Source organism: Ambystoma mexicanum, chromosome 11 (assembly GCF_040938575.1).
Source record: "Ambystoma mexicanum isolate Mex_15411 chromosome 11, UKY_AmexF1_1, whole genome shotgun sequence".
Lineage (NCBI taxonomy): Eukaryota > Metazoa > Chordata > Amphibia > Caudata > Ambystomatidae > Ambystoma > Ambystoma mexicanum.
The window spans coordinates 813,364,431-813,379,220 of NC_090934.1; the positions used below are offsets into that span (position 1 = coordinate 813,364,431).

A 14,790-nucleotide genomic window follows, 5' to 3' on the forward strand; every position below is an offset into this window, starting at 1 on the left:
ATGGGATTCAAGTTGGTAGGTTGATTTGCTATGCGAGGGGCATGTGCCACCCAATATGTGGCGCTTAGCCACCAGGTAAACTGTGTGCTACTCTTGCCTGCTTTGTAGATGATAAATGCAGTTTTGAACGTTATCCTATCCTGGAGAGGAAGCCAATGTATTTTGCGTAGTATGGGGTTGATTCAGTCACGTTTCCGTGCACCCTTATTAAGATGTGGTGCAGTGGTGTGGACTGCTTTAAAGGGAGCCGCATCAGCAGTTGGGCACCCCATCAGGAGGGCATTTCCCCCATCAGTGTTTGAGACCACAAGTGTCTGCACTACAGTCCCGAAGTACTCCAGTGGGATGAAGGGTTTCATTTTGCAAAGGGTGAAGAGTTGGGAGCAGGCTGTTTTTGAGTATGTGCTTCTGGAAGGACAGGCTGGTGTCAATGGTGAATCTTGAGGATTTTGTTGAGTCTGAGAGTTGTGGATCAAATCCTTTTCAGTGCATATCATTGAGGCATTGTTGGATCAGTAGTGTTTAGCGGGTGGACCAATGAAGATGAATTCACACATGGATGGGTTTAGTTTGAGGTAGGCAGTCGACATCCAGAACTGGATGATGACTGGGTAATTGTGGAGACAACTGATGTCATGTCTGTGCACTATTTAGCATAAGTCTAAGTCACTCCCTAGACTTGCACATTCGCTATGCCTGGCACTGGAAGTTTAAGGAGGTAACTGGTAAATGTTTTAAATGTACAACCAGGCACAGTAGTTCTATTTTCTTTCCCTTACTGCAACACCCCTACATTTAGCACGCTCTGCTTGTCTGCACATGTGCGGGGATAGCTGTGGTTAAGTTAAGGATATTCAGAGGTTTATATCTTCATTAATAGTGAAGTCAGAGTCTCATCCTGATTCTTACTCCCAGTTCCTTTGCCTCTACTTTCTCTGGGACAATGGAGGTTTGAGATAGGTTAGACACCACTATGAACTTTTCCTATTCTTACTTCATGCCCAGTTACTTGAGCAGTCAAGCAGCCAATCCTGCATTGATGCCGAAAGGGGACTAGGGTGCAAAGCAGACACCTCAGTGAACAGTCGGTCATCATAGGAAAACCCATCTTTGCAAAACGCCTAGTTAGTTTAAGAACTAGAAAATATTTAGTGGGCCTAGACTGAAGAAATATAGGGCCTTAAAAAGATTTATCACTATTGACTATCAGGTTCCACACCAATATATCTCTGGGGCTGATGAAAAGAGTGAATCTGCTGTCATGACAACCAATTTAGGAAAACATGTGGGTGCTTTCTTGGAAGAGTAAGAAGCTCCCAGCCCCCACTCTCTGCAAATACTGCCCTACAGGCCATTGAATAAGAGTCATCTGACTGCTAGCCTTGCCCGAGTCTGGGGCCAAGTGGACTGACCCATTGTCAATTTTAAGGGCATCAATGGCAGTTATCTTCTAGATTAAGTGAGTAGACATTTGTCAATAAGCTTTTCTTTACTTCCTGTTGCCTTGAAGCAAATCATAGTAATTGGGACACAGCCACTTGAAGGAACGTGTCATGGACTCAGGAGGATAGCTCAGCGGCAACGTGCTTGCCTTGGAAGCAAGACGACATGGAGCTACATGGGTTCGGCTAGGGTACAGTGGTGGCTCTCGGTTCACAGTTTCCGGTCTCAAAATCATTTGCCTTTGCTCGATTCTTTTCTTGTTTAGTTCTTTATCTTGTTATATTTTAGAGGAGGTTGGTTTATAATAAGCCTGGTTTTATTAGTATTGATTTTGGGACCGTTAGCAAGATAATTTCTTTTTTAATCTGTGCATCTAACTTTTCATTCTTTTATTTCGATAATGATGGAATAGAGTTGCCTACTTAACGTGCCCAAGTAGTTTATGAGGAGAGTTGTGCCCACCAACTGCTACTGAAGAATGTATCCTTGACTTAGGAAGCCATGTCTCTACTTTTTGTAAGACACATTTGGAAAGGCTACTGGTTCAGCGCACATCTACACCACTCTCTGCCTTCATTCTGCATTAATAGAAATTCATCACACAGAGGAAATGAGAGTCCTTATATTATCCCAATATGTACAGCGCCTTTAGATGTGGCATTGATTGGAATATAATGGTACGATTTCTTGGAAAGGCAGCTCTCAAAGTCACCTGTGGTTTGCAAACAATGACTGCCATTACGGTTGGTGACCTCAAAGATTGGTTTGATTTTAATGTGACAGGTGCTTACCTGTTTGACTTGGCACTTAGTTTCTCTTTATGTAAGTGGTTTGAAAATTTAGCTAGCATCTGCACTGTCTGCATGATTTCATTTGTAATTGTAATTTTACAGGCGTTCCATTTTAGAGTGTCTCCTGGCCAGGTGAGGAACATTCCTAAAACATGATGCCATTAAATGAACTTGGAATGGGGAAACAAATTAAATATATATTTATAACACTGCTGCTCCATGCACTGGACATATTGTTTTTTTCTATTTCGGGAATTATATCCTCACATTCTCAAAATATTATTTTTAAGAAATCATGAATCACTTGCATGCAGGTTCCTCTTCACATTTGGGGCTATAGGTAAAAGAAGGAGGTAAAGAGTTCTCCAAATAGAATATCTGTTCCATTTTATGAAGACAACTGAAACATGCTGTGTTACACGTGTAAGGCCCAGGTTGTGCTTACCCAACAGTGAAGAATTGCCTCATCTCCTGTCTTCTCGACCTCATCAGTTGTTTGTACTCGCCGATGCGCAGCTTCTTGCCGTCAACGATGCAGGTGCGTTTTGGTCGAGGCTTATACTTGTAGTTGGGATACTTTTCCAGATGGATCTTACTTAGCCTTGCCTGCTCCTCATAGTAGGGTTGCTTCTCTTGATTAGACATGGATTTCCATCGTGAACCTGTGTGTGTGAAAATCCACAAGTAGGTGTTTGCTTTGGTTTTAAGTAGACTGCTAATAGCTAACAAAAGGGTAGAACATGTACTCAAGGCATGGGGTTTGACTTTTTGAGGAATTGTGATGTACTGTACCCATGGAATGACAAGTGAGGGCTACAACAGGCAAACAAATAAATAATACACTCAAAGCTCTATGTGCTGCAATTTGTAACTGGATGTCTCCTGCTAAGTAGGCGCTAATTGCCTACTCTATTTCGTTAGTTAATGTGAAGGATTTAACAATCACTCTTTATACAATGAAATTATTTGACATTTAATATGTTGATTCTTTCAACCACTGAAAAAGTATTTATTATGAAGTATAAGCAGATTCTCCTAAAATATAGATAACAGTATTTTGAAAAGTAAGCATTGCCTTCTCTTGGTTTGGTTACAAAAGGTAAAGACAGATCATCTTATATAATGCTAACATTCTTTAAAAGAATACATGGTTGCATGTTTTAGAACATTATCTTCCATTAACCCAAACCAGTTGAACATCCGTTTTGGACAAAGCAGTATTTCTCCACATCAAGGAAGTGAAATGTATGTTCCTAAAAAATGAATGCTTACAGTTGTAAGCATTTTTAAAATAGTCTGCCAAGCTACGAGTAGAATAGTGATGGAGAAACAATTTGAGCAGAGCCCTTTATTAAGCAATACAGCCTGTTTATCAGTAAAGAATACACAGAAGTGGAGGCAATAGCAAAACACAACTGCTATCTGGTGTACAGCAGAATTGAGGAAGCTATTGACACTTATGTTGGTGAAGTATTTATGTATAGTAGAATGCTGCCACCAGCCACACTGGCCTCAAACACTGAAAGGCTTGCAGTTCCAGAGCTGTCACTGAGCAATTGGTGTGTCAGTGTGACAGGCCTGCAGTCAATCATGGTGGGTGTAATACATCTGGACACACAGCGCCTGATTAACAAAGTGTTTTCCAAGGAACATTTCTCATTGAAAATTGTTTTGTAAATCAGGGCCAATGTCTCCATAAACACTCGCGAGTCAGGGGAAATTCCAATATCCCACATTTTATTTGGATATCAGTTGAACATGGCATCATTATTACATTGGCAGGACGTCCCAGTGAGAGGACACATCATCATGTAGAAATGTGATTATGTGCTGGTTGAAGCCATACACAAAATCACATGTAACGGTGTCTTATTTATTAAGGTATATAGTCCCTATTAAGGAATTCATAACATAAATCCTATATTGCAGAAGACACATTACATTTTTGATACACTACAGTTACCAGAATTCCATGCTGCCACTGCCTGGTACATACGAGAGGGATTTAACCCTGCACACCTACATCCAATCAGCCTCCCTGAAGATTTGCTGAGGCATGAAAGCACGCTAGGAGGAGTACATCTTTGAACTGTTTCAGCTTTCTGCAGCTGGGACCCAGAGCAGCGCCCCTGCCACCCCTCTTGTTTTGTTTGCACATATTACACTATACATATATGTATATATGTTTATACATATATACACTTTGCACGGTTTCATGAATAAGGGTTTGTGTCACAGTGCAAAGTCACTTTTCAGCAGTGCAAATTCACTTTGAACCGGGCAAATATTCCACAAAAAGGCCCTGTATAGCTAAATGCACTATTGTATACAATTGTATACCAACTGTGGAAGACAATTTGTAATACCTCTTATATCATTACATGATTTGCTTATTCACATTCACAGACAGGTTTTGTGAATCAAATGTGCTTTAACATAACACAATAGATATGCTTGGACAAATGAAGAACTCCTTGACATTCACAGAGCCTTTTCCAATGGGATTGCGCCATTATACAATTCTTCTGTGAATCAGGCCCTAAATCACTGGTGCTGATAAAACAAAGACTTAGGAATGCACTTTAATTACTGGAAGGCTCCTTTGCCAAAACGTATATACCACTTCAGAAACTGTGTAAGAGCAGCGGTAGAAACATTAATTCAGTTTACACACGATGAGAACAAGTATTCAGATGTTACACTGTTTATAAGGAGTTCTCTAAACACTTGAATAGAGAATGCTGCGTGTTTTAAAAATCATGGAATATAATGGCATTTTTCGGTTTCCAGGAGAGTAAACATAAAACAGCTGTGGCAAAAGTTGACACATGCGGTAGTGTTACTAAGAAAGGTTTGTCTGAAAGTGTACCATGATAATATATTTGATATTACTGTGTCTACAGGTGCATCATATATATATATATATATATATATATATATATATATATATATATATATATATATATATATATATATATATACTGACACAGTAATTTGTTTGCCTACACATTTTGGATTTTGCTTGTAACAGTTTTGCATTTTTTCACCTGCTACATTAAAATAAATAACAATGTTTAGTTGATTAAATAGACATAATTGCTGCTACTAATGAAGTTGCATGTGGCGTCCTACCTGGTGCTACCTTTGGTGATGTAATTTTGGATTTCTAGTTTGATGTCACCAATCAAGATGTCATTTTTGATTCATAGTGTGATGTCACCAGTTGTGCCCTGCATACTGGAGTAGAGAGGAATAACTTCTTAACATCTGAGTTTGATGTCTATTTTAATCTAATGACTTAATTGTTAACTTTGGAACCTGTAGACCTGAGCGCTGAACCTCGCTCTACCACATGCACACAAACAGCTGAACCTGGATCATCAGTGTGATTCCCTGTTCCACATCATTCTTATCTACTAATATTGGGGAATTTGGACACAGGACGAACAACATTAAGACATGTGAAAAATTGCCCATTCTATTCAGCCTGGCGGCATCTAAATGAGATTCTGTTTATGATGATTACCTAAACAACTGATCTCATTCACCTAACATTGCCTTTACAACTGCAGCCTTTAAAATCACAACTTGGTTACTTCATCAATTTGGCAGTGATTTGCTGCTTCGGGCATCCTATGTACCACATTATTCATTTCCACCATGAACTGGCAGTCCCTTTGGGCACTCAAAACACGTTCAACTCAATTTCACCCAAATATCCTCTCTTGTTATCTGTAAATTGTTCTTGCATTCCTTCTACTTGGAAGGCATATCTATGGGATAGTCCCAATGTTCTAATCTTCTCTTTTATACCTCCACCGCAGATCTTCAGCTCTACAATGCCCCCTCCCCCTAATTTCATTTTGTTATTACCCGTGCATAAAGTATTATGCCATTTCTTTGGTTTAGCAGATATGTGATTCTTTATCTTGTGACAACTCCTCCAAATACATCCATGGCCTTTTTAGAGACCTACAGTTAGGATGCCTAATTGAAACTTAACACATATTTAATAGCTTCCAACTAATGAAAATCATGCTGTTTGCTCCCTGGAAATAATGATCTGCTAGGTTTAGAAACTTTAAGAGGCAGACCCCCTCATATCCTATTTAGCTCTGCTTGGAGGATAGTTCACTTTTATAATGTTTGTGCTACATCCTCAATCTCTGGTATTTCCTTTTCAAACACAATCACGCAATACACAGAATTGGTGAATGAACACTGTCAATAACGGACCATTACTGCCTGTTTCAATTAAATTCCCATTACAAATGGGGAAATGCCACACATATTTTAAGCCCATGCCACCAGGATACCCCCAACTGCAAATACAATGAAGGGTAATTAAAGCCAATAGTAAAAATGCAGCCAACAGAATTGTATTACCGCTGGCATCGCACGATATGGAAAAAAAATATGGTCAGGCTATTGCTTTAATTACAGCCTAAAATAGGACCCATGTGAACCTTGCCTTAAAAAAGATATCATGCATAACTAGCTGACTGTTGCTTTTAGAGCAATGCATTATGTGTGAAAAGGACACACACACACACACACACACACACGTAAGATATATTATGATTAATTTGCTGATACTATGTCAGGTGGAGTACGCAATCTAACTTCCCTTTAGTGATACAGTCCTACTTCACAATTCAGGGAAACACACAGGCGATTTGTCAAAACTCAAATGTGTTTAAGAAAGGAATTAAAGGTGAAATGACGGCAAAGGTGGTTTCCAGCTCAATGCAGGGGAGTACCCACGATGTTACACAATCACAGACAGCCAGTCTAAATATAAAATGACCAGCATGCAATTATGTAACTATTTCACACACACAAACAATAATTTTCCTACACAATAATATATTTCACTGTTTTTTCCCGTTTATATCAATATAATTTGATATTACCTACCAAAACTACCTGAGAGACTTAATTAGCAACATAAAAATGGTGGCTTGAGAACAAATATCATGTCATTGAGGAATTGTCATACTCACATGCTTTCAGTTTTAGTAAAATCCTGGACCCCGGTTCTGGCTTTACATTGGATAGCTCCCAGTTTGCAGTGCCCTGCCAGGTCTGCTTCCATGAAGTGTGTACTGCCTCACATTCCCTCTTTGCAGGTCCCTCTCTGATTCATCAATTCATAATCATATTCCTAGGAGGAGTTCTTTCCTGCATCGTTTCCAACGTCAAAATGTTCTCCTAGGTGATCATACTATGTTTAAAGTGACAAAAATCCCCATGTTTCTGTAATGTCACACTGTGTGATTGGGCTTAACTTTCTATTGGTCTGCCTCATCAGTAGACACTCCTCTTAAATACACATCTCCAATCTTCATTGGATTTCTGGCATGAGCAAAGGGGGACACTTATTTCACTCCTATACTGCTGAATTACATTTTGCTTTTTTCCATAATTCATGGCAACTATATGCTAATTCATGAAATAAATATTTCTGAAGTCTGCGCTTACAGACCAGACTATGCAACATGACTATTTGGCATATTGCTTCAAAAATATATGAATTATTCTCATTTTAATAGTTTCTGATCAGTGTATAGAATTCAAATTTATTGTCAAATTAAAAAAGAGACTGATCTTGAAACAGAATCAGTTGCATGTTTCTAGGTCTTATGGTTTCAGACTTATGATATAGATTTACTTCTGCATATAAGGTCAATAGTAAATATGTGTTGATTGATTGATAGAAATATTTGCTGTTTTAACAAAGCAAAGTACATGATCAGGCATGATCTGGAATTCAACTCAGAGATTCATGCTCAGCGCATTACTTTTATGTAAACAGCTTTTTGTGCGGCCTTAATTAATTATTGATCAGGCATTTTTTGAGATGCTTCATTGTCCTGTTCTCATTAGTTCCAGCGAATGGCTGATTTTTATGAAAGAGCAGGCTCAAAATATGCTAGCTAATGGATACATTCCCTTTTGAAGTTGGCAATAAAATCGACCATCTCTCCACTCTAGATGTTAATCTTCTGTGAAGACCACAGATTTCATATTTTTAATATGTCCATTTATTTTTATCATAATATCCCCCGGAAGACTCTCAACGGTGGGCGTTCTAGCTTGCTCCAAGTTGAAACTCAGGTCAACTTGAAGTTTGAACAAAATATGGCTGTTGAAGACAAGTGTTATATAAACCAATAAAACCATTACTTCTCTTCTTCATTCATAATTGTATCATTTTTGTTACATTTGACATTAATTCACATGCTTTGAATGCAATGCATTGAAGGAGACACTCCATGTATCAATAGGCTGTGCTTCATTTAAAATCAAACAGTAAATTAGTTGAGAAAATAATCAGTTAATGGCTTGCCTTGATGCATTTTTTGACATAAATATTTCTCCAATATATCGACTGGATTTATTCCCTCTCTATTTCAAAATGCATACTTGGGCCTTTTGCTTTTCCAGGCACAGTTCTCCTGTTTTTAGTGTTGTCTCTCAATAAAGTTAGTGACTGGTGAACATGTTTATTTATTTAAAACAATGTATTATTTTGGCGCCTCTAGCTTTACAGTGAGGAAATCTCAATTTCTTGTGTTGGGTGCTGTCCATTGCAAAAGGCAACACCTAACCACCTGCTTTGCTAGTGCAATATTTCTCCAAACTATTGAATCATCGGTGCCACACTTTAAAAGGGAGTGTTGAATTCAGGCAGTCTTCTTTGCCTTTAATGTTCCTTACAATGTGATTATCAAGGAGTGGTATGTTCCTGTGGGGTCACAAAATCTTAAACATATCATGACCAGTTATATTTTTACCACTAGTGTCATTAACTGTGGCAGTGTTAACATCCAACCGTATTTGTGTATGTGATTGAAAAGCAGAGAAATGTGTGTTCCACCAGGTGCATGTTTACAGTAAAGAATAATTAAAATACTGCTGACAGTATTGGCTGGCAGAGCAGTAATGTAACTTCTAGCAGTATCTTTTCCTCTTATAGTGACAATTTGGTGACATTTGATGCACTCACATGAGTACATTTTCAGGCCTTTATTAATAATAAAAAAATCACAGTACAGATAAGCACTGATAACATTTAGAAGTGAAGATGCCCAGGGGAAAAGATTTAGCAGCTGTCTCATTACGGAAAAGTTGGTATCACTACAGTTGTTTGAAAAATACTGCCAGTTAGTGAAGGGCATTATACTGTCTGGCAGTAAAATCCACTCTGCCTGATTTCCACCAGTGATAGAATTATACTGATGGTGAATGCATTGCTACTGTCAGTAAATGCATCCTCCACCCGTCCTCATTGCAGGAAAATATATGATGTTAAATAACATCCGCAGTTAGGATACTCTCTGTGGTAGTCAAAAAAGGTAAACAACTAGCACCGCTCCTGCTACCAGTACCTGACATTTACACTATCTGAGAGTAACAGTAATATGTTTATGACAAAAAACTTAAATTCTCTGTCACATTCCCTGCAGTTCACATATCATTTGTGCCCAGCAATACTTCCAACTACCAGTGGTAAATATTGTATTTAGCAGATGAAAATGATGTCAGTACCATTAAATGGTGTGCTCTTTTAGTAGGTTTTAAGACTGGATGGAATCAAAAAGAGTTTAATTTTGTGAACTTCATATGTAACTGTATCATCGTTGATAGCAGTGCTCACCTAGCAGAGCTGTATTCTCAGCAGAGAGTCATGTTACTGCCTGTGGTATTTCTTCTGTGATGGGATCGCAGATAGACAAGACCTCCAGGAGGAAAAAGTGCAAAAAAGAGAGCAAGACAAAGTAAAGATTGCATTGAAGTTTCCATTGCATGCCAACGTTGAGGTCTTGATGTTCATGCTGGTCATGACATGGCAGGGTAGCAGATAGATCATTGTGGGTGCCGCAGAATCATTAATGTGGGATGTGAAACCTAAAATTTGCAATTCTTTTTATCAAAGGAATCATATGTTTCTTAAGTTTCCTAAATTCATCTTGCAGCTACCACTCACATATTGATGCAATCCATTCCTCAAAGTACCTCAAAATCCAGGCTACATAATGAACCATTGTAAGGCAGCCTCATGACATTCCATGAAACGAACGAATGGTGTAAAAAATAAAACCATTAAAATGTTTCACTTCCTCAGCAGGATGTGCCACAAAGAACCTGCTTGCATATCTGTGCAGCCAATGATAGAATGTCAGTCAGCATTCACAATGGCTGAAATTACAGCACCAACAAGCAGCTGGCTGCACTGAACCGCATCAGCTAAAACTGAAGCAAAGTGCCACAGCTGAATTTATCCTTGACCCCACAAGTTTCTAAATGAGGGTGGAGGAGCGACCGGATGAATGGGAGCTATATAAAAAGATGCACATATCAAAGCTCATGACTAAAGATAAAGGGAGAGAGCTGCTGTCTTCCACGGTCCACGGGAGGAAGATGTGAGGCTGAGCGATACAGATATACTAGATGTTCACATCTTTGTGTACCCCGCTCTCTCTCAGCACTGCACTACATCGTGGAGAGCTAATTAATAACATTACTTACCAAATCTGTGCAGGCTTTTTGATGCTGGTATTCTAGAAAGGACCGGAAATTCAACCAGGTATGTTAATCAAGTCCACAACCTTTGCGTGGGACAGATGGGAAAGTAGATGGGAGGCCTTATCCCGACTTGATTTCAGCATTGCATTACATGGAAAGGGCATCATAGTTAGAGACACATTAAAGTGCACAACTCATGAAACAAAGTAACTGTCCGGCAGCAATGCAATGCCAATAGAAAGCAATAGCTGCATAAACAAAATACCGCTAAAGCCCGCGTGTCAATATGCCCCATTCCGCAGTGGCTGCCCTAGATCTGCCATTCTTTGCATCAGTGTAGTCCTCGACTTATAGCTGGAAATAAAGGCTTCACAGTTCCTGAATGCATGCTACCTTTACGGCACTGACCCCCAACATTCTGCAATTGGCACTGCTTATGTTGGCTTCCTCCTACAAAGAAATGCAAGCATGCATAGCCAACACAAGGTACTAAGTGCTGCCACAGCCCATTCGGGTATACACTCAGGATACCGATGTCCTGTTACAATGATCCTACACTGCTGGGGCCTGTAACAATTCCTAAGAACTGTAGCCGCTGCTGCGTATTCCATGTCTATCACGTGAGAAGACATGGAAGTCAAGTCAAGGAAGCCTGGATCCTGACATTTGCAAGGGAACCATAATTACGCGGTGCTGCTCAGGTACCTCTTTTAGCTCAGCGCACACAATTTATTTTTAGACTTTCTAGATGGTGCATATAACTTTAAATAGATATTATTTCTTTTTTTTAAGAAAGAGACACTCATTGAGGCGAAACTGTGATATGCCATATGCACCGTGAATAAACCGATCTCTGAGGAGGAAAAAGAATGGCACCATCAACCATCTCTGGCCAAGTGCAACCCATCTTCTCTGTTCCTATTACGATAGAGAGATCATACATTTCAGACAGAATAACAGCAGGTAATGTTATATGATTGTGCCTGTAACTATGTCATCAGTCGTCTCTGTCACTCGCATAACATGGCCATCAGAGCTATTCTCAAATTGGGAAAATGGCAAAAGGTCACTCCAGGAGAGGTACATTTCATTTGGTTGCCTGTGGCAAAGTAAGTTGATTGTTAGATACAAACCCGGCACACAATGATGCCCAATTAAAAAAGAGGTCACTCTGACTTACCCTTCATTTATACCTGGAGAGTGCTTTTCAATTCACAAAGAAGTTGCTTTGATTAACTAGAATTGATCCCAAAATGTTCTGGGCAAGACCATAGCCCAATTTCAAGGAGCCTTTATCAGATAAAGAACATCTTGCGCGCTTAGACACAGGGGGCCTGATTCACAGAAGCATTTTATAATGGTGCAATCCCATAGGAAAAAAACTCCGTGAATCAGGCCCAGGATGTTTAATTCTGGTGGCAAGACACTTCAGATCCAAGGAGCCCATCTCTGGTCCGAGGTATTAGCAGTAAAACCACCTCAACTTCCAAAAGCTGTTAAAGACTGATCTCTGGCACACTGTTCATGAAAGGACTATTTTTCCAGGAGAAGCGCTGCCTCAAGCCATGCAGCCACGGTGCTCAGGCTGGTAACAACGATTGTTCCAGGGAAGCTATTGGAACTGAGTTCTGGAGTAGCCTCTAAGATGCAGCCGGATCGCCTTATAGCAACCGTGTAAACGCAGTCTAATTCTGAGAAATTGGACAATTGGTTGCATGACCCGAGGCGCTTGAAGGCTCCATTAAGGATTAGTACATTTTTATGCAATTCATAGCAGACATTACCTGACTAGTAAAGTTCATTTCAAAAAGCAATTGGGTGTAGAGCACAGGTCATTTTAAACACGGGACTGCTGTGCTGCTCTGCTCACTAGGCGCAGTCCATTCTATTCCCTGTAACCATACCCTCCCTACTTTTGATGGGCTGCTAACCTTTAGGTTCACGCCCAGTGTGTTTGAGATATTTATGCTGAACGCTGGCATGTATATGAATGCACATACTTTACACTCAATAGATTTTATTTTTCTTTCACTGACGGCCCACAAATAATAAAAGGGTTCCTTCCACTGCCAACATTAAACAGTGCACGGCGTGTTCCAAATCCAAGAGGACTGCACATGTAACCTCATAAAAATAGGTGGAAATAAGAGGAATCGTTGCAGAGTGTAATGCCGACAACTCACACTTTGAGTATGTCACACGCCTATGGAAAATGAACAAACACCTGCCTGACGCAGACAAATACTCAATTAAACACATCAAGTTAGGCAACAAATTAATTAATTAATCAGACCTTTGAATTTTTGCATCTGTAAATCTTGTATCAGAGAGTGAACATTTAAAAGTGCTGGCTGTGACTTTAAAGGAATAGAAATGCCCTTTCAAGGTTTCACCATGGAGTCTCCGCTACGCCTCCGATTCCCCCGGAGAGAGGTCAGACATCAAAAGCGTTCCATTTATTTTGCTCATACAGCAGCAAAAGTGTATATTTGTTTATGCATCGGTGCCAGACATTCATAGAACTCAATTATTTACCAAAATGGATTTGAAGGAAAATACACCTATAATGTATTTGACGGTAGCACGGCGGCTATGTGCTTGGCAGACGCCTCCGCTCTGCTTTCCTACGCATGGTTACTTCAACACATTGACTTCTGTTCTGCTTGTGCAGTGTGCACATGCAATTGGCTGAAATTGCTAGAGCTGCTGATCGTGTCCTTCTTCTCTGGCAGCAGCAACTCTAATCATATTTCATATTCGTGCTACTTGTTCCCACCCAGAGGCTCAAAGCGATCAGCTCCATTATGTACCTAAAGTGAGATGGGCCGAAATGTGGTTAGAAAAGTATTTTTTGGTGTTGCATGCTCTTTCCCCAATATTTACATTTCGACCTCTTTCCGTTGTTATTTCATGCAGTTTGCAGGGGAGCTACTTAACAGTAGATGGTGATATTAAGAACCGATCAATACCATTAATTGTTCTCCCAATTTCTTTCTTTGTAGGTATTGGTTTTCCTTGCTGGTTTCTATTTACTAGGTGAGTGAGTGACACATTTATAAGGTGTACTCTGCATGGCCTCGAAGCACGGGGCAAATTATTTGGGAACAAGCACTCTAGAAGAAGCCATGCTGGAACATTTGAAGGCAAAACATGTGAAAGGTTCCGAGCAGGTTGTTTTCCATGGGATAGTAAGATCAATGAGTGGGAGAATTCATCAAACTCAAATTCATCGAATTGCTTTCACTGATTTTTGCTGCAAATATATGGGTGGGGTTGGTTTAGGGTCATAAATCATGTGTTGGACTTATGTAAGGGGGGTTACAGAGATATCCCCCACATATATTTGAAGCAAAATCTACTCCAAAAAAATAAACATTTATTAAATGAATTCGACCAGATCCTACAGAACCGTTTTCAACATTATTTCTTAAACAGGTACACGTGATTTAATAATATACTAAATTCCTAACAGTCCGTTTATCTGGAGGCAAAATGTTGGAGCCCTAAATTGAGCCAACAAAATCAGCCTTTGCTGATTTAGCTGCAGTGACCACACACCAGCGGACATGCAGAATGTAAAACCAATGTCACTTCCTAACGGGAAAATGTGTTGTTTGTGTGGGGGGCTACCATTAGTTAACTAGGCCCCACCTGCATTATGTAGTTGTTCACACAATTAATACAAAAGGTAATTAACAACTGAATTATTTTTTGTTGTTGAAAAATCTCTTTCACTTACAGCTGTTTCTTTAAAAATTCAGACAATACCAAATCATTTCAGAGGTTTTCGTATCAGTGATGTCGACCTCCACAAATTAGGGTATCTGCGCTTTTCGGGTACAATAATATTAAAGATGATGATATAAAGCAAAGTTTATGGGTTGTGACACATAAAGAAAGTGCAATATGGTGGCAGCAGAATAGAGATGGAGATAGATGTTAACAATTGTGTATATAACATTTAATTTAACTGGACAAGTATAGGGTGACAGTAAATTACTCGCTGGTGCACTTCCTTAAAGTTGTA

The 14,790-nt window shown here is 39.5% G+C and overlaps 1 protein-coding gene across 18 annotated transcripts in view; it reads right to left on the minus strand.

Annotated features, from left to right (window-relative positions):
* Positions 1 to 14,790, minus strand: part of SOX6 (SRY-box transcription factor 6) — a 1,055,545-nt gene that overhangs the window by 14,367 nt on the left and 1,026,388 nt on the right. For all 18 annotated transcript variants that reach the window (XM_069623758.1, XM_069623756.1, XM_069623746.1 and 15 more), the window contains one exon: positions 2,680 to 2,896. In XM_069623758.1, coding sequence (XP_069479859.1) covers positions 2,680 to 2,896 — 217 coding nt within the window. The remainder of the gene's footprint in view (positions 1 to 2,679; positions 2,897 to 14,790) is intronic.